At 40.9% G+C, this 19801-nt stretch overlaps 1 protein-coding gene across 5 annotated transcripts in view; it reads left to right on the top strand.

The window, feature by feature from the left end:
- LOC106889221 (clathrin heavy chain 2-like) overlaps positions 1 to 19801 on the top strand; it is a 38093-nt gene that overhangs the window by 11385 nt on the left and 6907 nt on the right. For all 5 annotated transcript variants that reach the window (XM_014944050.1, XM_014944051.1, XM_014944052.1 and 2 more), the window contains 27 exons: positions 1451 to 1719; positions 1993 to 2154; positions 2946 to 3059; positions 4348 to 4521; positions 4800 to 4997; positions 5377 to 5577; positions 5701 to 5853; positions 6480 to 6602; positions 7342 to 7479; positions 7683 to 7847; positions 8257 to 8437; positions 8810 to 8973; positions 9583 to 9708; positions 10026 to 10168; positions 10765 to 10999; positions 12891 to 13013; positions 13424 to 13569; positions 13957 to 14140; positions 14665 to 14857; positions 15333 to 15490; positions 15586 to 15750; positions 16179 to 16286; positions 16645 to 16812; positions 16894 to 17043; positions 17872 to 18003; positions 18347 to 18457; positions 19035 to 19205. In XM_014944050.1, coding sequence (XP_014799536.1) covers positions 1451 to 1719; positions 1993 to 2154; positions 2946 to 3059; positions 4348 to 4521; positions 4800 to 4997; positions 5377 to 5577; positions 5701 to 5853; positions 6480 to 6602; positions 7342 to 7479; positions 7683 to 7847; positions 8257 to 8437; positions 8810 to 8973; positions 9583 to 9708; positions 10026 to 10168; positions 10765 to 10999; positions 12891 to 13013; positions 13424 to 13569; positions 13957 to 14140; positions 14665 to 14857; positions 15333 to 15490; positions 15586 to 15750; positions 16179 to 16286; positions 16645 to 16812; positions 16894 to 17043; positions 17872 to 18003; positions 18347 to 18457; positions 19035 to 19205 — 4355 coding nt within the window. The remainder of the gene's footprint in view (positions 1 to 1450; positions 1720 to 1992; positions 2155 to 2945; positions 3060 to 4347; positions 4522 to 4799; positions 4998 to 5376; positions 5578 to 5700; positions 5854 to 6479; positions 6603 to 7341; positions 7480 to 7682; positions 7848 to 8256; positions 8438 to 8809; positions 8974 to 9582; positions 9709 to 10025; positions 10169 to 10764; positions 11000 to 12890; positions 13014 to 13423; positions 13570 to 13956; positions 14141 to 14664; positions 14858 to 15332; positions 15491 to 15585; positions 15751 to 16178; positions 16287 to 16644; positions 16813 to 16893; positions 17044 to 17871; positions 18004 to 18346; positions 18458 to 19034; positions 19206 to 19801) is intronic.

The raw sequence follows: 19801 nt of genomic DNA on the forward strand, positions 1-19801 counted from the left end.
ATTGGTTGGTTTCTTCTATGTTCTTAAACCTAAGAAGGACATCTGACTTCCTTTTCAGGAAGACGGACTTTGAGAGCAGTTTCTGTATGTATACTGGTATTTTTGTTTAGATGGTGACTAGAGCCCTGCCAGAGCCCATCTGCATGCAAGGCTGCACGCTGTGGAAGTTCCAAAAATCAATCCCTCCGTAGCACCACTCCATTGCTGGACAAATTGTTGTCCAATGCAGTAAATATGCTATTTCCAACTATCAGTTTACAGCTGGTGTTAGGCCTGGGTGTATTGCTGTATTTGTACAATACAATAACTGCATGTGCAGAGCAAGGTTGTCAGAAACAGGTTGCTTTTGGTCCCAGGAAAGCTAGCTAGCTGTCCTGGAAACTAATTGATCAGGTTAGCAGTTCTTTATGCAGTTAATCTAGGGAGCATAAATGCTGCATTTGGTAGCTCTGAAGTCTTGTGTTGTGTCTTGACACTGCATTAAACTAATACGATCGAATTATTCCGTAAATTATACTACAATGTCATAGAGCAGTCCAAGATGCATATTAACTTAAGGTTACTGTCCCTTGAAAATGAATCCTCAGTGGCCAGCAGCTTTCATGTGTCAAAACTTCCCAGTAGAAGGAACATCTACTAGTTTGACAGTCAGAAGTGTTACTATCAGAGAAAACACTTCTGAAATGTGGATATGAATAATGGCATTACAAGCCAATACTCCAGCAGTCTGAGTGGGTGTCTTGTGAACAGGAAACAAGATTCCTGGAGCCGAGCTGTCTCATCTCTAGTGAAGTAAAATAGCATTTTGACGTCCTAAAAGGAATAAAGTTCCTTATTCTTTATAGGTTTGTTCCATTAACATTAGTTTTAAGCCTGTTGTACAGAGCCCATCTGTCTTCCAGTTCAGTGCACAGTTTGGTCAACAGAAAAATAGAATTGAAGCTATGGTCTTTGGCTATCAAGAGCTGTTGCAAGTCTTGTGCTGTTGGACTCAGTCCAGGTCACCTACAGCAGCTTCTAAATTGACACAAACTGGAACGATTCTTTCTATTAATTATCCCAAATGACATCTACTAAACACCTATAGCTTGGTATGCCAGTGCTGCTACTTAAACCAGAGTTTACACAAGCTGTGTAGCTTGGACTGTCTTTTAACTACAGTTTATAGTTAATTAAAATGTCTGTGCTTGGCGGTTGTTGGAATGTCCATGTAAGTGTCAAAAAGAAGCAGCCTTTCTTGCTTCAGGGATGAGAGAGGTGTTGGGCATGGGGAGGGGATTCAATTTGATAAGAGTCAAATATAAGAGGAGGCTCAGATGTGACAGGACACTAACCCTGTCTGTAAAGCTACTGGAATAGTGGGTTAAACAGGGGGCTTGTAAACAGACAGACGGCAGGATCTTGATTGTGGTAATCTATCTGTGATGTTTCTTGGGTTTTGTTATACTAGCTGGGAAAACACTTCAAATCTTCAACATTGAGATGAAAAGTAAAATGAAAGCCCACACAATGGCAGAGGAAGTGATCTTCTGGAAATGGATATCTGTGAATACAGTTGCCTTGGTGACAGAGACAGCAGTCTACCACTGGAGCATGGAGGGAGAATCCCAACCCCAAAAGATGTTTGACAGGCATGCTAGTCTTGCGGGCTGCCAAATCATCAATTACAGAACAGATGAACACCAAAAATGGCTGCTGCTGATAGGAATTTCCGCACAGGTAAGTGGCCTGGAAACAGCATGCTACAAAAGCAGTTGAGAGAGCCGTGGCCCCTCTTCACTTAATAGCTACTATAGTTTCTTGATTTTGGTTTCTATAGATCAAAAATTCAAAAATATCTTTTATCTAGCAATAGCCTGACTTTTAATGTGATTAAAGCACTGGAGGAGGGGATGAGAGGCATTGCTGCTTTTTAATTTACTGTCCCAAAGATCTTGCAATAAACATTTGAAATTGTATCTCTAAAAGCTGACCTTTTCTTCTTTTTCCTAGCAAAATCGTGTGGTTGGTGCAATGCAGCTGTACTCAGTTGATAGAAAAGTCTCCCAACCTATAGAAGGCCATGCAGCAGCTTTTGCAGAATTCAAAATAGAGGGGAATGCCAAACCTTCTACGCTGTTCTGTTTTGCTGTGAGGAGTCCTGCAGGGGGCAAGGTAAGGTCTGCAACTGTGTTCCTGTCCTGCTGTAGCAGAACTCAGTAGTAATAGAACTTCAGTGATGACGCAATTTAGTGTATGCTTTCTGAAGAACAGCTTGAGAACCACGTGCGCAGCATTATTTGGCCAGCATCAAAACGCTTGCTTTCAGTAGGATAAAAACTGCAGAAAGTTGCTTGGGTGAAAATTAGACAGAAGAACAAATGTGGATGCAATGAGAACTGAGCTCAGGGTGTTAAAGCATAAATTTACACTCAGGCAGTGTTTTGTGTGCATGACAGTTAAGTCATTAAGCAGCCTCCTGCATTAGAGTTCAGTGGAGAAAGATACTAAATAAAGCTTAGTGCTGTAGGTACATTGTTTCCATTGATCTGATAGTGGAATTCAGTAGCAGTTGAATGTGCTACAAATGTTGAGCAATCTGCAAAGAAGTGAGGTAATGTCTCCAGCTTTCTAGTCTTGTCCTGCAGGAATTGTTGATGAAATCAGAAGTCTCACTCAGATGATCCTGAACAAGTGTCTTGAATAGAAGTACAGTCTGCTTTCATAGAAAGCATTATTATTTTTTTAAAAGCTTTTTCTGGTTTTCACTTGATAAAGTTCTGGGAAACTTGTCCCTCCAATAAATATCTGGAGCACAGTTCCCCAGATGTGTTGGTTCAGAATTGGGTAGATATTCATCAGCCAAGTGTGGTAGATGACTTCAGTAGCATATCTCAAGAGAGAAACTTCTTTCATGTGGCTGTACTTGCGGACAATCTTGTGACATGTACTCTTTTCCTTCCTAGCTACACATAATTGAAGTAGGTCAGCCAGCCACTGGAAATCAGCCATTTGTCAAAAAAGCTGTTGATGTGTTTTTCCCACCTGAGGCACAGACAGACTTTCCTGTGGCAATGCAGGTAAATGTTTGATGATTGGCCCCCCAAAAATGAACTTTGTAGCTGCCATCTGTGTTGAAAAGAATGCTTTCTGGTAAGGCATTGCTGTCATTCCTCCTAGATCTGGGAGACATTTTGGGGTTTTAATAGATTTGTGGGAGGTAACATGGGCATTAAAACAGTTACTCAAACACAAATATATAGGCTGTTCCAGTATTTGTCTAGATATGTCAACTTAAGGCTGTATTTAAAAAAATAATAATAATTAAAAAAGCCCCAACAAAACTCATATCAAAAACCCTTCCCTATAACAACAGAAAAAAACAGACCCAAAATTAACCTCAATAGTGTCTTCTCGTAGAATGTTTCTGATGTCGCTTTGGCTATTGAAGTTCCTACTAATATTCAGATTTCTAGATAAGATTGTTATGGTGCTTGATGTAGCTTCATATGAAAGTGGCATTTCATCTACAGTACTGTCGCTATAAGGGACAAATGGAACGAACAATCCTGTAGTAGCACACACAAAGAAATTTGGGACATTAATGGGAGGATCTTTAGGAAAGAACATATCTGGTTGCCTTGACAGACTTAGCATGTGTTCAGGGACAGATATTGTGTCATAAACGCAAACTATCTGAGAGCATGCAACTGCTGACCAGTCTTAATAGACAAGCTTCATAAACGAACCAGCAGAAGCCTTAAAATAAGGTATTCAAAGCAAGCTGTCTACACAGCAGGATTCGTGTGGCTGTGTATTTCAGCTTGAGGCTTAATTAAAAAAAAAACACCTGAAGACTCGTTCCAAAGGGGAAGCACTTCTTTATCTGTAGATCGTTTTGACTTGAGAACCTCCCCAGTTTAAGTGACTTGACTCCAGTAAACTGGAGTACTCGGTTGTTGCGCTTGGTTTAGGTTCTGCTGGTGCTTTGTTTATACCTTGTTGGGAGAATGGCATTATCTCATTAATATTTCTGAACAGAAACTTGTACTGACATATATAGACTAGCATGCTAATTATGCCCAAACTTTTCCCTCAGCCTGGCTCATTAGGATGAGGAGTATGATGTTTGCTGCAGATGAATTTTCATTTTCCTTCAGCCTCTCTATTCAGTGGAGCTATGGCTCCAAATGGCCAGCAAAGCTGTTGATTGCTTTGAATCTGTAAGGAAGAAGTCTAAAGCTATATTTGTTCTTAGTGTCAGTGCTAAGGCATGTCACTGCAGCACTATCTTGTGACTAGGCTAAAGGCAGCTGTCTTAACTGTTACAGTCTTAGTCTTGGCTAATAAAAACTCATCTTTTGGCAGATTGGAATTAAGCATGGTGTTATCTACCTGATCACAAAGTATGGATATATTCACATGTATGACTTGGAGTCTGGCGTGTGCATCTACATGAACCGTATTAGTGCTGATACTATCTTTGTCACAGCTCCTCACGAACCTACCTCAGGCATTATTGGCGTGAACAAAAAAGGACAGGTAAAATATCCAGCATTCTGTTTTTGAGCCTTCTAAAGCTCAGATGAAATGTAACATGCCTAATGAGTGACTTGATGCAACAAATGTCATGGAAGAGAGCAAATAACTATTTGAGTAGTGAGTTTTTAACCACTCCTAGTACAGAACTGCTTGGGGAGGAGCTTGTTTTTTTAATAATCTACTATTTCACTGATGGGCTGCACAGCCATTTATTTGCTATACTTCATGGTAGTGTAGCAAAGGACAGTATTCCTCAATATGCCTTTTGTCCTTTCCAGGTGCTTTCTGTATGTGTTGAGGAAGACAACGTAGTGAACTATGCTACGAATGTGCTCCAGAATCCTGACTTGGGACTGCGTATGGCTATACGTAGTAATCTAGCTGGGGCAGAGGAATTATTTGCCAGAAAGTTCAACACACTGTTTGCTCAAGGAAGCTACGCAGATGCTGCTAAAGTAGCCGCATCTGCACCAAAGGTAAATAACTCCAAAGATAAAGTTTAGAAGTCATGGGGACTTGCCTTAGCTTAGTGGACTTGCTTAGCTTGCTTGCATTTCAGAACTTGACATTCAAAAAATAAAGTGACACAGTACCAGACTTACTTCTCTGCAGTTTGGTGGTTGTTCCAACTAATATATTCTCCTGTATCCATAAAGGAGCATTTGCTATACCTTTCCAACTGGACTTGCTGTGGCCAGTGACTTCTTGATAGAGTGTCATTGGTTTGATGAAAATCTCCACCCTGAAGGCTTAAGAGTAGATGCTTCAGTGTATAGCTTAACACCTGTTTTTTGACTAATACTGTTCAGCCTTCGCTGATAAATCATTGCTTCTCTCCATCTTGTGCCTCTTTAGGGAATTCTACGTACCAGTGATACAATCAGGAAGTTCCAGAGTGTACCAGCTCAGCCTGGGCAGGCCTCTCCGCTGCTGCAGTACTTTGGAATATTGCTTGACCAGGGACAGCTGAACAAGTTTGAGTCTCTGGAGCTCTGTCGTCCTGTCCTGCAGCAGGGCCGCAAGCAGCTTCTGGAGAAGTGGCTGAAGGAAGACAAGGTAGGCTCGACCATGACACTAGCTTAATTCTCTTGCCTTGTGACAACTGAGTGTGAACAATACTTTTGTTGATGCTACATCTCTGAATTCTTCTGCTTGACAAAATACTACCTCTGCCTTCAGCTGGAGTGTTCAGAGGAGCTGGGAGACTTGGTGAAGACAGCTGACCCAACCCTTGCACTCAGTGTCTATCTTCGTGCTAACGTGCCAAACAAAGTGATTCAGTGCTTTGCTGAAACTGGTCAATTCCAGAAAATAGTGCTGTATGCTAAAAAGGTAAAGTTGTTTGTCACACACTGCTAGACTCTATCTTATGTTTAATGTGTACATTCTCAAGCTATCTTCTGTGATTTAAGTTTGACTCCTGTCACTTAAAACTGATAATTAGGTAAGATTGAGAAACAGTATTTTCTTCATTGTCATAGCACAAATCATAATGTACAACTAAGATCTGAGCAGTCTGCAAAAAATTGAATTCAGAATATCCAGAATTTAATTAACCTATCAAATTAATGGACTGGCTCAAGGTTATTCCAGAGTATAAAGATAAGATTCTTCCTGAATTCAATTTTTTTTTTATTGGGACATATTGCAAAACAATTTGCCTGATGGCCACTTGTAAGTTTATGACCTTGCTTGGTAGATAATGCCCTAAGACTGTTGAAAGATTTGTTTTCTTACCAAGCAAGAGAAGTGCCCCGGTGCAAGGTCAGTTACTAAGTAAGTGAATACTGAATTTGTGTGTTAACAGATAAGCGATGCTTTTGTCTGAGAATTCCTGGAAGATGGGGGATGGGCATAGCAACCTCACAGCAGTTCACGGTACCTATGCTAAAGAATCTGAAGGCTTAAAAGATGCGTAAAGCTTCACAGACATGCATGACTGTTTCTGAAATCTCTAGGTTGGTTATACGCCAGACTGGATCTTCTTACTGAGAAGCGTGATGAGAGTCAATCCAGAGCAAGGCCTGCAGTTCTCTCAGATGCTGGTACAGGATGAGGAGCCGCTGGCTAACATTAACCAGGTGATGCCTACAACAAGAGTACGGGTCTCTGTCTAGACAGAGGTAATAGCATAGTACCATTTTGGGGACTGGTAAGGCCAGTTTGTGTCTCTAGTTGGCTTGGTTAGAAAAGTGACTAAAGTATTCTAGTCAAGTTTGGTTACCGTCAAGTCTTTGGAGGCAAATGTGCTCTCAAGTTCTTGTGGAACCTTTCTGGCTTAGTACTGTAACATTGATAGTGAATCTGTCAGAGTCTTGGTCTAAACAATAGACTGTTACTCTCCTGCTGTTGGCTTTATTGGACTATTCGTTAACTCTTTCCATGCAGAGAATTCATGGGAAGATGAAAAAATAAACCTAAGTGGAGTGCTGGCTGCCAGTGGCTGCTTCTGGTTAAATGGACAGAGAAATGAGGCACCAATTTGCATTATTAAATAACTGAAGCTACTTAGAAAAAGTTTAAGCAACTATTTCAACAAGAGAGAAGGGACAGGATTTGCATGCTGTATTAAAACTAAATAGAGTGGGAGGTGAAATCTGGCATAATAGCTCAAAGTAACGTGCATCTTACATGCTAGAGAAAAAGAAAACAAATTGTGAAACTTGTCTGTTACCATGGTAGTAATCCTGTGAAAACAAAGGGAATATAGCACCCTAGGTGTTGTGATGAGTTGCCTTTCTAGCCAGGCCATTAGTATATAGAGATATATGTGCATGTGTACATATAGATCCCGTTCTCTAACTTGACCGATCTCAACAGATTGTGGATGTGTTCATGGAGAACAGTCTTATTCAGCAGTGCACGTCCTTTCTGTTGGATGCCCTGAAAAATAACCGCCCTGCAGAAGGCCACCTTCAGACTCGTCTCCTGGAAATGAATTTGATTCATGCCCCCCAGGTAAGACCTCTTAACCTAGTTCCTCTAAAAATTGAAGGAGAGACAGTAGTAGGCTTGCATAAGAATATGATGTCTGATACTGATATCTAGAAGCAGTTTAGCAATGTCAAAGACTGCTAGTTGAGTCACTGGTGTGACTTTTCAACGACTCTTAGGCTTAGCTGCTGTGATTCTCTGACAGTCTGAATATGAATACCTCCTAGGTTGCAGATGCCATTCTTGGAAACCAAATGTTTACACACTATGATCGTGCTCATATTGCCCAGTTGTGTGAAAAGGCAGGCTTGCTCCAGCGAGCTTTGGAACACTACACGGATCTCTATGATATTAAGCGTGCTGTCGTTCATACTCACCTCTTGAATCCTGAGGTAAGTCTGTTGTACAGAGTAAGAAAGTGAAAGCTTAAGTAAAGCGAATACTCCTTAGCACTTCTGTAGCTGCTAAAATTCCTGCAGCTGCTGCAAGATCGTTTGTAGGTACCAAAGTAACACACATAGCTGTGATTCAAGAACATTTGTCCAGTTAATGATCAAACCATAATTTGTACTTTTGATGGCTTGAATATGACCTCAATTTCCCAGGCGGGCATTTCAAATCTTTTACTTACTGCGTTTTCATAGTTGTAAAGATGGTGAGTGTATTTCTTTTAAAGTCTGGTCTTAGCACATGGGAGACTTCTCTGTAGTAGCTGAGGTAGAAACTCTGGCTAGTTGCCACGTTTTAGAAGTCAGTCAAAATCTGTATAAGTTCCTGAGTAAAATTTCTTTCTCTTTGCAGTGGCTTGTGAACTTCTTTGGCTCTCTCTCAGTTGAAGACTCTGTGGAGTGTTTGCGTGCCATGCTGTCAGCCAACATTAGGCAAAACCTACAGCTCTGTGTGCAAGTTGCTTCTAAATACCATGAGCAGCTTGGTACCCAGTCTCTTGTGGAGCTCTTTGAATCTTTCAAAAGCTATGAAGGTACAGTATTAGAATGAAGCGACTTGCTTGGAAGCATTACTTCATTGAAGCTAATAGTAAGGATTTTAGCTTTTATGGAGAGCTGCTTGTCATATGGCTGGACCTTAGGATACATTTATCTAAGTGAGCTCATCACAGTGAATTCTACGGGTAGCTTTGTTCTAGATAGATAGTTTCTTAACCCTCTCTAGTAAAGATGAGAAAGGGGGATAAAACCTGAGAGGAATAAAAACCCTTCTGATTTTTCCTGCAGTTGAATGAAAGCTACTGTCTCAGCAGGGTTGAACTAGGTCACAAGCTGAAGCCTGTAATTCTGCACTTGCTTCACTTATGCTTCTAACTATGTTGTTAAAAACATGTGACTCTTTCTAGGACTGTTCTATTTCTTGGGTTCCATTGTAAACTTCAGCCAGGATCCAGATGTTCATTTCAAGTACATCCAGGCAGCTTGCAAGACTGGCCAGATAAAGGAAGTGGAAAGAATCTGCCGTGAAAGTAACTGCTATAACCCAGAACGGGTGAAGAACTTTCTGAAGGTAAATATTCTATCCAATGGATTGAGCAGTTCTCTGTGCGTTTTGCTTAGCAGCAGAACTACAGCCTTCTAATGGAGGGAAATACCAACTCAAGGTTTAGCTGGCGTTGGCTGCGAGTAGTCTACTGCGTAGGTGGAATAGGAGTCTGATTCTATTCCATGCATATAATAGGTCCTTCTAGGCTACCTCTGGGAAAATAAACCCAAATTCACCTTTCCTTTAAAACTAGGCTGTATGATATAACTAAACTAATGAATATGTTGTCAGCTAACAACAGGTGAATCCAGGTTGGCAGAAGGAAAGACTATGCTGAAGTATTCAGGAGAAGCTATATCAAGGATATTGGCTAATCAAAGCTTATTAAAATTGGACTCGACCTGTACTTAAAACACTTGACATGCTTTGACTGGTAAAATCTCAACTGACAGGCTGGCCACATGGCATTCATAGTGGGCAACTTGCTTTTGAAACCAATTGTTTGCTTGGCGGTCTTAAACTTGAATGTATTGTGACTTTTAGTGCTTAGGGGGAACTTGGTTGGACTTTCCTGCCCTGAAAACACTTCCGCAAATGGTGGTTGCTTTTTTTTTTTGTGTCCACAAAATGCAGGAGGCAAAGCTCACAGACCAGCTTCCTCTGATCATTGTCTGTGATCGGTTTGACTTTGTTCATGACTTGGTGCTCTACTTATATCGCAATAACCTGCAGAAGTATATAGAGATCTATGTACAGAAGGTAAGGAGAATCCCGTTTTTTGGCTCTTGCCCTTTCCTTCCTTTGAAGGAACTTAGCATTTCAGTAGACTAAAGGTGAATCTGCTGTATCTCTTATGCTCACGCTTCTAGTGTGAGCCTTTGTCTATTAGTCTTTGTCTGTTACAAATTTATAACTATAGTTTTTCCTAGAATGTATACAGAATTGTGTTAGTAACTTAAAACTCATTGCTCTAAAGCGTAGTTTAAATTGTTAACTAAAACTATCCCATGTGGAAGACTGGGGATGGATTATTAGTAATGCTAGTAACTAATTTTAATGATGGTGGCTTATTCTAGGTGAATCCTAGCCGTATACCAGCAGTGGTTGGAGGGCTTCTTGATGTGGACTGTTCTGAAGATGTCATTAAGAATTTGATCATGGTGGTTAGAGGCCAGTTCTCAACAGATGAGCTGGTGGCTGAAGTCGAAAAAAGAAATCGGTAATGAAAAGGCATTTGTAGATGCCGGTATTGGGCTTTACTGACCCTTGTATACACCCAGATTGAATTGGATGTAGTTCTGTTGAATGATACAATACCAGTATTGTTTTATGCTTTTTTATAGAAAAGCAGTTTAGATTTGCTAGTTGATTATTTGGGCCATATAGGAATGCCTGATAGCACTATATAATGTACAAATGTGGCTTTTGAATGCTTCCAGTACAACCAACTATGGAACGTCCCTTTAGAGTAAATCTGGATAAAACTGTCTTGACAGTCTTGTTGTAGGCACACAGCAGCTCGTAAGTAGTTTATAGTTACCTGTAAAATGAAAAAATGGCTTAAGCATGAAGAGCCAGCTAATAGAACAGGAGTTGAAAGGAAAGATTGCAAAACTAGTGGTATCTGTAACCTGCCCTGATGTTAAACTGCAGATCTGACCTCCACTCACTTAAGATTCATTAAAAATTACTGACTGGTCTCTGTCTGGTTTTAAATCTGACCAGAAGACTTGAAGAGAAGACCAGCTGTTAACGGATAGTTGTCAAGCGTATCTCAATGTGATTTATAAACCTAAAATGTTTGCTTCTTCAAAGGCTTAAGTTGCTGTTGCCATGGCTTGAATCGAGGATTCATGAAGGCTGTGAAGAACCTGCGACTCATAATGCCTTGGCCAAAATCTACATTGACAGTAATAATAATCCAGAGCGGTTCCTTCGGGAGAATCCTTATTATGACAGCCGTGTAGTTGGCAAATATTGTGAAAAGAGGGACCCTCATCTGGCCTGCGTTGCTTATGAGAGGGGGCAATGCGACCTGGAACTCATAAAGGTTAGCAAAACTGCATTTATAAACATTTTAAAGAAGTACTTGCTGCCTGAAGTGGAAGCCTAGCTGTCTGTTTGTCTGACACTTGAAGAATCCTGTCTTGCAGTCTCACTTAGGAGTTGAGGGAGGCAGGATTCTTCTATATAGAGACAATAATTTTTATGCTGATGAAAAGAACTCTAATGCTGTATGTCCGAATTAAATTGTATAACTCTGCAACTTTCAGGTACCATTCATGTTTTTCATTCACTGATTCTGCTCAAAATTAATTTGTTTATTTGGCCCAGCTAATGAATATGCCTGCTGTTAAACCTTTGTTAATTTGATATTATTTTTTTTTTTGAGCCATGAGCACTTGATTGGCAGAAGGCACAGGCTGTCATCTAGCATGACTCTGCAGTAGAAGGAAAAGGTTCCTTGAAACTATAACAGGGCTTGTAATTTTCCCTTGTTGTGGTTGACCCTTAGAGTTGCTCCAATACTTAACTAGAAATGAGGAAAATAAATGTTGACAGCCAAACCGCTCAGACTTATTCCCATTCCCATAGCATTCCTCTCCTATCTTAAGCTTATTGATTCCTAGGACCTCCCTTTGGAAGTTCAAGGGCAAGTGAAATTCCCAGGGTTCTCCAAACACATCCTAGCCTCAAACTGAACACCAGAGCTTAATGCCAGATTGTAGTGCTTGTGGCTGCTGAGAAAGAAAAGAGTCTCCTTCCTACCTGCACTTCCGCACTAGTATATGCAAAGAATGTCAGCTGTGTAGGGGTAAGAACTAGCTTGTTTTGCCCTGTTTGAAAGCAACTGTTCCCTGGCAAGGCCTGTCCTGTGAGTGTTAGAGTGGTGATATGATCTAAGCTTGCTGCTGAAAGTGGGTGACTTTCCTGCCTGAAGCAGCTATTTCTGAAATAATACCTCCTCTGTGGCTGTTTAAAAAAATCCAACCCCACAAATAAACGCAGAACCAACACCCAGCTGGCTACATTTGGCTTTTTTATTTTGGCATATGAAGGTGGCTTTGCATATGAAGGTGGCTTTGAGTTGTTGTTTTGCTAGGAAACTTTGCTAGGATGAGCTTGAACGTTCTGGTTAACCATAGAAACTTGTCAGTACCAGCTTCTTCCTTGAACTGGTGTTCTGAGCAGGTGTTTGTGGTCATGGAGAAAAGGTCTTTCTCCTGTAAGAATTATTCTTGAGACATAGCCTCCTGAAAGAGGGCTCAACTCCTGCAACTAATAGATGTACAACGTAAAGCAAAAAGATGGTACTACTAATTTTCTTACAGCAAAGTACTTGAGATTCCCAGACCTAACTTGGATACTAACTAAAACATGACCTATTGCTAGAAGATGGAATAGGGCATTCAGGTTTCTACTTTTCTAGTTGGGAGTTGAAGCTAGCGGTACTAATAGGATTTCACATTTATTCTGTACTCTTTGACTCTTTAAGGGGGGAATCCAAGCCACTTGCTACTCTGAAAACCGCTACTGTAAAGTTAACGATATGAAATACATAACCTGTTTCTAGCTTTAAACACCAGCATCGTTCCTCAGTTCACTACTTAACACTGCCCAGGCAAGTGACTCCCTTTCTAGATTTAAAACTTAAGTTACTCAGGGTTCTGCAGGTCTTCACTTCCAACAGAAGCAAATAGGTACCGTGAAGCCACTGTCACAGTAGTTGTGTGTCAGGCAAAACCAAGAGAAGCTATAGAAATTCTGCTGGAGACCTTCTCCATGAGCCTTCCAGATCAGAGGCTGGGTAAGAACTTGTCTGTGGCATTTAGTATTGGTCAGCAATTGGTTCTAGTCAGTCTTCTAAGCTGTCTGATTCTTAGCTAGACCTGTCTTGTGGTACTAACCCTTAACACCAATATTTGTAACTTCTCCTTCAGGTCTGCAATGACAACTCGCTGTTTAAGAGTGAGGCTCGTTATCTAGTGCGCAGGAAGGACCCTGAGCTCTGGGCAAATGTTCTGGAAGAAAACAACCCATTCAGACGGCAGCTTATTGACCAGGTACAGCACAAAGGCTGAACTTTCAGTATGCGGAGATCTCAGAATGTCTCAGAAACATTATGGGTCGTTAAAGCAGCTGTCTTCTCCCACAAGGTCCCTTGAGGCCCCATCTCAACCATACAGAAACTTGTAAGAGTTTGAGTGGCAAGAATTAACTCTGACCTTCACGGTCAGAAAATTTAGTTACCAGTAAGTTGTTATTTCTGTCCGGTGGAATGACCTAACTTGAGTGAAATTGCTCCCTATACAGACCCAACCTGTGACTTTAATAGTGCAGAACTAGCTCTTTCTTGCTGTCTATGACAAAATACTATCAAAGTTCTGAATTCTTAATTTGTAATTGACTGGAATAGGTTGGCAAATATCTAGTTTGGGGAAAACACTTAATACTTCCCTGCCTTCAAATCCAGGTTGTCCAAACAGCTTTATCAGAGACTCAGGATCCAGAGGAGGTTTCTGTAACTGTGAAAGCTTTCATGACTGCTGACCTGCCTAATGAATTGATTGAGTTATTGGAAAAAATTGTCTTGGATAACTCTGTATTCAGTGAACACAGGTAAGAGGAGAGCTTTGTCCACAAGTTTAGCCTATTTAGTGCCTTTGTCTAGGTCGTGAAATGACCCAAGTCATTTGTGGGCCTGTTGGTTGGAGGATATATGCACTACTAAATGCATATAATTGGGTGAAACCCCAGAATTTCAAGTCCTCTGTGCTTTCAGAACAGAGCTAGGTCATACTGTGTGTTTTGCAGTGATGTGTTGAGGGAATGCTGATATTGGTAAGCAATTTCTTTTAAAAGGCAAATATTAGTGCCTCTTAATCTGGTGGTGAAAGATTGTTACCAGTGACAGCAAGCAGGTGTACTCTTTTGCATGACAATACATGTCACTTGAACAGGTGTTACGGTGCACTGCTTATAGCCTCTGCCTTCTGTTAACCAAAGAAATCTCCAGAATCTGCTGATCCTGACTGCCATTAAGGCTGACCGCACTCGTGTGATGGAATACATCAACCGGCTGGATAATTATGACGCCCCAGATATTGCGAACATTGCCATCAGTAATGAGCTATATGAAGAAGCCTTTGCTATATTCAGAAAATTTGATGTTAATACTTCAGCGATTCAGGTGAGGCATGGTTCTTGTATGAAGGTATAGAATGCTAGTAATAGAGAGAATGGGAAGTGTACTGTTATATTGATTCTCAAGGAGTAATCAATATTCTCAAGGAGTGGGATTATGTGCAAAGAATAGCAAAACAAAGTCAGAATACTGACTTCAAAGGCCGATCTGGTCAAAGTATCAAAAAATGTTGGAGCGCTGTACTATATGCTTGGGATGTGTGGGCTGCATTTTATTGCAGTCATTGTGTGACTGTCTTGGAGACTCAGATGGAAAAAGCGCAGGAGAAGCAAATGCTACTATGCGTTGTCTTTGAGCCGGCATTACTGACTTGTGTAAGGTAGAGGAGAAAGAGTAGCAAGAGTCTTATCCTTGATGCCTCTATTTCATTACACAAACAGCTGTTCTAAAAGCAGTTAGCTTTGTATTCTTTACACAGAACAGCTTATGCACTTGAAGGAAGAGTTTTGTTAGAAAGGACAATGTTATAAACCTCTCCTTGTTTAACTTGCAACTTCTATTTCAAACAGGTGCTGATTGAGCACATTGGCAACTTAGACCGTGCATATGAATTTGCGGAGAGGTGTAACGAACCAGCAGTATGGAGCCAGCTAGCCAGAGCACAGCTCCAGAAGGACTTGGTGAAAGAAGCCATTGACTCCTATATAAAGGCAGATGATCCATCTGCCTACATGGAAGTTGTTCAAGCAGCTAATAAAAACGGTAAGGCAAAACATCCTCAAACATAAGATTGTTTAGCTATGAATTGCATCTACATCAAGCATCAGGGATTCTTGAGTCTTATGAATCCTGTTTCAGAGGAAATGAGAGCAGCCGGTACATAGAATGGATGAGTCAATGTTTAGTGAGATTCCTGTCAACAAGCTTGTCTCTGTTCCTACACCAAAGATAGGTCTTCATGTTATCATCTAAAATATAGCTGAGTATTATGTATTTGTTTAGCTGTGTGTGGCAGAATTGCTTGCCAACTGGATTGTAGAATAGTTGCAAGAAGTTCGACCCTACGTGAAGGTGACTTGGTGTTTAGTAGGGAATTCCTTAACTCAAATGCAAATGGCTTAGTATCATGGTGGGGGAGATCCTTTAGACTACCAGTGAAAACAGTTCCCAGGGTGGGCAAGGTGAGCAATACAAGATGACTAAACAGACTATCTTAAACATTTTTTCTCTCCTCAAGATAACTGGGAGGACCTAGTCAAGTTCTTGCAGATGGCCAGGAAGAAGGCTAGAGAGTCTTATGTAGAAACAGAACTTATTTTTGCTTTGGCAAAAACTAATCGTCTGTCAGAACTGGAGGAGTTTATCAGTGGCCCTAATAATGCCCATATACAACAGGTATGTCTTGACCCACAGTTCCCATGTATGACTTGCTGTTTAGCTGACTCCCCATTCTGGCTGTCACTCCTGTTGACCTTGGACTCCAAATCCAGGTTGGTGATCGCTGTTATGAAGAGGGGATGTATGAAGCAGCAAAACTACTCTATAACAACGTATCTAACTTTGCTCGCCTGGCATCTACCTTGGTGCACCTTGGAGAGTATCAGGCGGCAGTGGACAGTGGCCGCAAAGCCAATAGCACGAGGACTTGGAAGGAGGTAACTTAAACTTGTGGTTTTTTTAATATTCTGCAGATTGTGCTCTATTGTGGCTTCTGACTGTTGCAGCAGAGCATAACTGGACTCCATTGCTCTGTCAGTAATGTGGGAATTAAAGAAGAGTTAATTCATAGCTATGTACAATTAGCTGTGATAGCACCCTGCTAACTGCTGGCTACAGAGTACATTGGCAGCTTTATAAGCTGTCCTCTTGCCCAAGATAATAAAACTTCATTTCAAAACAGTCTAAAACGAATGGCAGAGATTTTAATTCTAGAGCAAGCATTATGGAAATGTCTATTTGGAACTGTACATAAGCCTCAAATGTGGTAAAGTTTTGCTAATTATCTTTCCCTTTAATATAAGGAGATTAAGTAAGCATTGCATTATTTTCCTGTTAACTGACTATTTGCTAACTCTCATTACAGGTATGCTTTGCCTGTGTGGACGGAAAAGAATTCCGCTTGGCACAGATCTGTGGCTTACACATAGTCATCCATGCTGATGAACTTGAAGAGCTGATCAGTTACTATCAGGTTAGATGACTGTTAATATCCTAGAAGACTCTAGACAGCATACTTGTATCTGCTAGTAAAGTGGTCACACATAAAACCATGACACCCAGTGGGGCTAGTCTTTAAATTAATTCTTCTTTCATCTCTATTTCCTAATAGCTGCATGCATTTTTTTCTCTAGTAAAGGGAAGGGTGATAGTTTTCACTGTCCCTACTTCAACAGTTCTGTTGTCTTGTTGGAATTGTGTCTTGCAAGTCTAGGCACTCACACTTGGAGAGGAAAGCAAAGCATGTTGAACTTAATTAAATATGTATTTTAGCAAGCTTTAAGTGCCAGTTGGTCATGAATTGCAATTAATTTTTATTTTCTAACATCCAGGATCGTGGTTACTTTGAAGAACTGATTGCCCTTTTGGAAGCTGCTTTGGGCCTTGAGCGTGCTCATATGGGAATGTTTACTGAACTTGCCATTTTATACTCCAAATTCAAGCCTCAGAAAATGAGGGAACATCTGGAGCTCTTCTGGTCTAGAGTTAATATTCCAAAGGTATGCAGTAAGGTAGCTACACTGTACATGAAGTTGGGAAGCTGTCAGTGAATCAAACTGACTGATTTCTTGTTTTATCAGGTGCTTAGAGCTGCAGAACAAGCTCATCTCTGGGCAGAGCTTGTATTCCTGTATGACAAATACGAGGAGTATGACAATGCAATAATTACTATGATGAATCATCCCACTGATGCCTGGAAAGAAGGGCAGTTTAAAGACATAATTGCCAAGGTAAGTAACTAGTTAACTCAATCGAATACTGAAAGTTTCTTTCAGAACAGAAGCAAAAATGCACAACAGAATCACTGTTTAGAAAATGACTTTGCTTAAGCTACTACTCAGTTTTCCTGCTGTACTTAAAACCACTTCCAATCAGTTTAGCACAAGAATTAATCTAATCTTACACCTTTTCATTTTCTGCCGTGCAGCACATTCTGTTGAGTGGCAGCAGCTACCACAGGATGTCTTTGGAGACTGCTTAAGGTCATATAGATCACAAGCAAGAGCCATAATGTCCTTAATACCTCTGAGCTGACTGCTGTCTTAGTTTGAGGCTGTGACTGTTCTTGAAAGATCTCTGTAAATGTTTCAATGGAAGAATTGTGATGGGCTGTCCCATGAATGTAGCAGAGAATAATGTATTGCTGAATAGTTCAGACAAGATTTGAGACTGAGCACATTCTTATTGATCCTATGGGTTTCAAGGCAACAACTTAAAGACCTCTTAAGACTATACCTTTGCTGGCTTTAGGAGTTCAGCAAATGGTCACGTGAACTCCTGGCTGTCTGTGCCAGGATCTCTTTAACTGTGGGTGAGTTAGAATCAGTCTGCACTACACCTGGTAGCTTGTGACTTCACTGCCTCTGGAAGGAGAAGGCGCAAGGAGCAGTCATAAGATTGAACAAGAATTCTGCCTCTAAGCGTAACAATTCTGGCCTCTAAAAGGAAACTTACGCTCTTATTTAAAGTCAGATAAACTTGTGCTGAGTTAAGTGATCCAAACTAAGTACCTTAGGCTTACTTGTGTTTGAAGTGCTAACTAGTGTCTTACCACGCAGGTGGCCAATGTGGAGCTGTACTACAAAGCCTTGCAGTTCTACTTAGACTACAAACCTCTGCTGATCAATGATCTCCTGCTTGTATTATCTCCACGACTGGATCACACCAGGACAGTCAATTTTTTCTCAAAGGTGAGTTTGGGAGATGGTAGATGAATAAGAAATCCTCTTGCTCAAGTTAAGACACTCTAGTCTCTGGCTGGAAAAAAGGGTTGACATCTTTCAGGTGGCTTTGCTCCCGGTATAAAGGACTGAGAAGCAGCCCAATCCTGGCTTGATATGGGAAACTCTGGAAGAGATAGCATAACTGGCCTAGGAGGTGTTTTATTTTACTTCTGGCAATACAAGATTCTTTATCTGAAGGGACCTGACAGTAAGCACAAACTCTCGTGATAACAACTGAGAACCTGTTTCAGGAGTATGAAGTGTCAGAATTGGTATACCTAATCTTGTATTGCAATCATCTTAATTCCAGGTTAACCAGCTACTTCTAGTAAAGCCTTATCTGCGTTCAGTCCAGAACCACAACAACAAAGGAGTTAATGAAGCTCTAAATGACCTTTTAACAGAGGAGGAAGATTACCAGGTGAGCGCTACATAATAGGTTGCTAGGCCTGAGGGATGCTCTTCTTTCTCCAACGAAAAGAGGCCATAGTTTGGTTGTTCCCCATCTGACGCTGACTAATTCCCTTCAGTAGAAGATAACTTCTGCAATGCAACAGCAGTGGGGCTGGAATCAGGTCCTTTGCAGGCAGGAGTCTTGAGACACTGTGGTAATTTGCAGACAAAGCAGATGCCACAGTTGTTTTTTTCAGAACAGACTTCACAAAGGTCAATATCAGATGCGTACTCTACTGGGCAACACTTCAGTAAACAGGTTTGCTTCTGGCCCCATTGGCTGTGATTTGGAAGATAACCTTTGTCTTCTAAGGCTTCCTGTTCTGTTAAGTGAGGTCAGGCAAGGATCAAGTTAGCATCTTGCTTTGTTAAAAATCATCTTTTCAAGAGATGCATGCAATACACAGGCTAAAAAAGCTGTAACCCTAGTATTAATGGTCAGCTGGCAGAACCTGAACACTTATGCACCATGCTTAGATGCTTCTCTACTGTAGTTCTCACCTACTACCATCTGGAAGCACTTGTAACAGTTCTCTCTCAAACAGGGTTTGAGAGCTTCCATCGATGCCTATGACAACTTTGATAACATAACATTGGCTCAGCGTCTGGAAAAGCATGAACTAATTGAATTTAGGCGTATTGCAGCATATTTGTATAAAGGTAACAACCGCTGGAAACAGAGTGTGGAGCTATGCAAGAAAGACCGTCTGTATAAGGTGAGTTAATGCAGCCTTTCTCCCTGGCTGTCAAAAAGAAGTCTGAAGCATAGATCTCCTGGATACTGAATGTGTTTTGTTAGTTTCAAATATGGAGTTCTAATTAATCTTAGCCCATTAGTTGAAGTTCAAGGAAGGACTCTCAGAGCGTAAGCGTTTGCAATTTCAACTGTATATCATAATTCTAATATGATACTGTTATCCTGTACTTGGAGATCTGTGTATATCAATGGCATCTATTCAGTTTTCTGTATCAGTATGGAACATCTTCCATAGAACTGAAGACTTCCTCCCTTGCAAGGATACAGATGAAACAGGATTACAAGATCACTTCAAGCCTGTAGTGAGTTCACATGGGCTAGTTTCTGCCTACTCTGTAGGAGACCTGGCAAATAGTCTTCTGTCTTGACACGTAGCAAGCAGTTGATGCAAAAATCTCTTCTGCTCTGGGTAATCCTTAATATCTGATGGTGAGGTAGGTGGGATACCAGAAAGATTGTTTATCTTCTCTGCTGCAAAACTAAGCAAAATCCCATTAGGTCTCTTCAAGTACTTAAGGAAAGCCTGCTGGATAATGTTAGTATCTGGGTTGCCTC

The sequence above is a fragment of the Calidris pugnax genome, unplaced genomic scaffold, assembly GCF_001431845.1.
Source record: "Calidris pugnax isolate Ruff unplaced genomic scaffold, ASM143184v1 scaffold138, whole genome shotgun sequence".
Taxonomy (NCBI): Eukaryota; Metazoa; Chordata; class Aves; order Charadriiformes; family Scolopacidae; genus Calidris; species Calidris pugnax.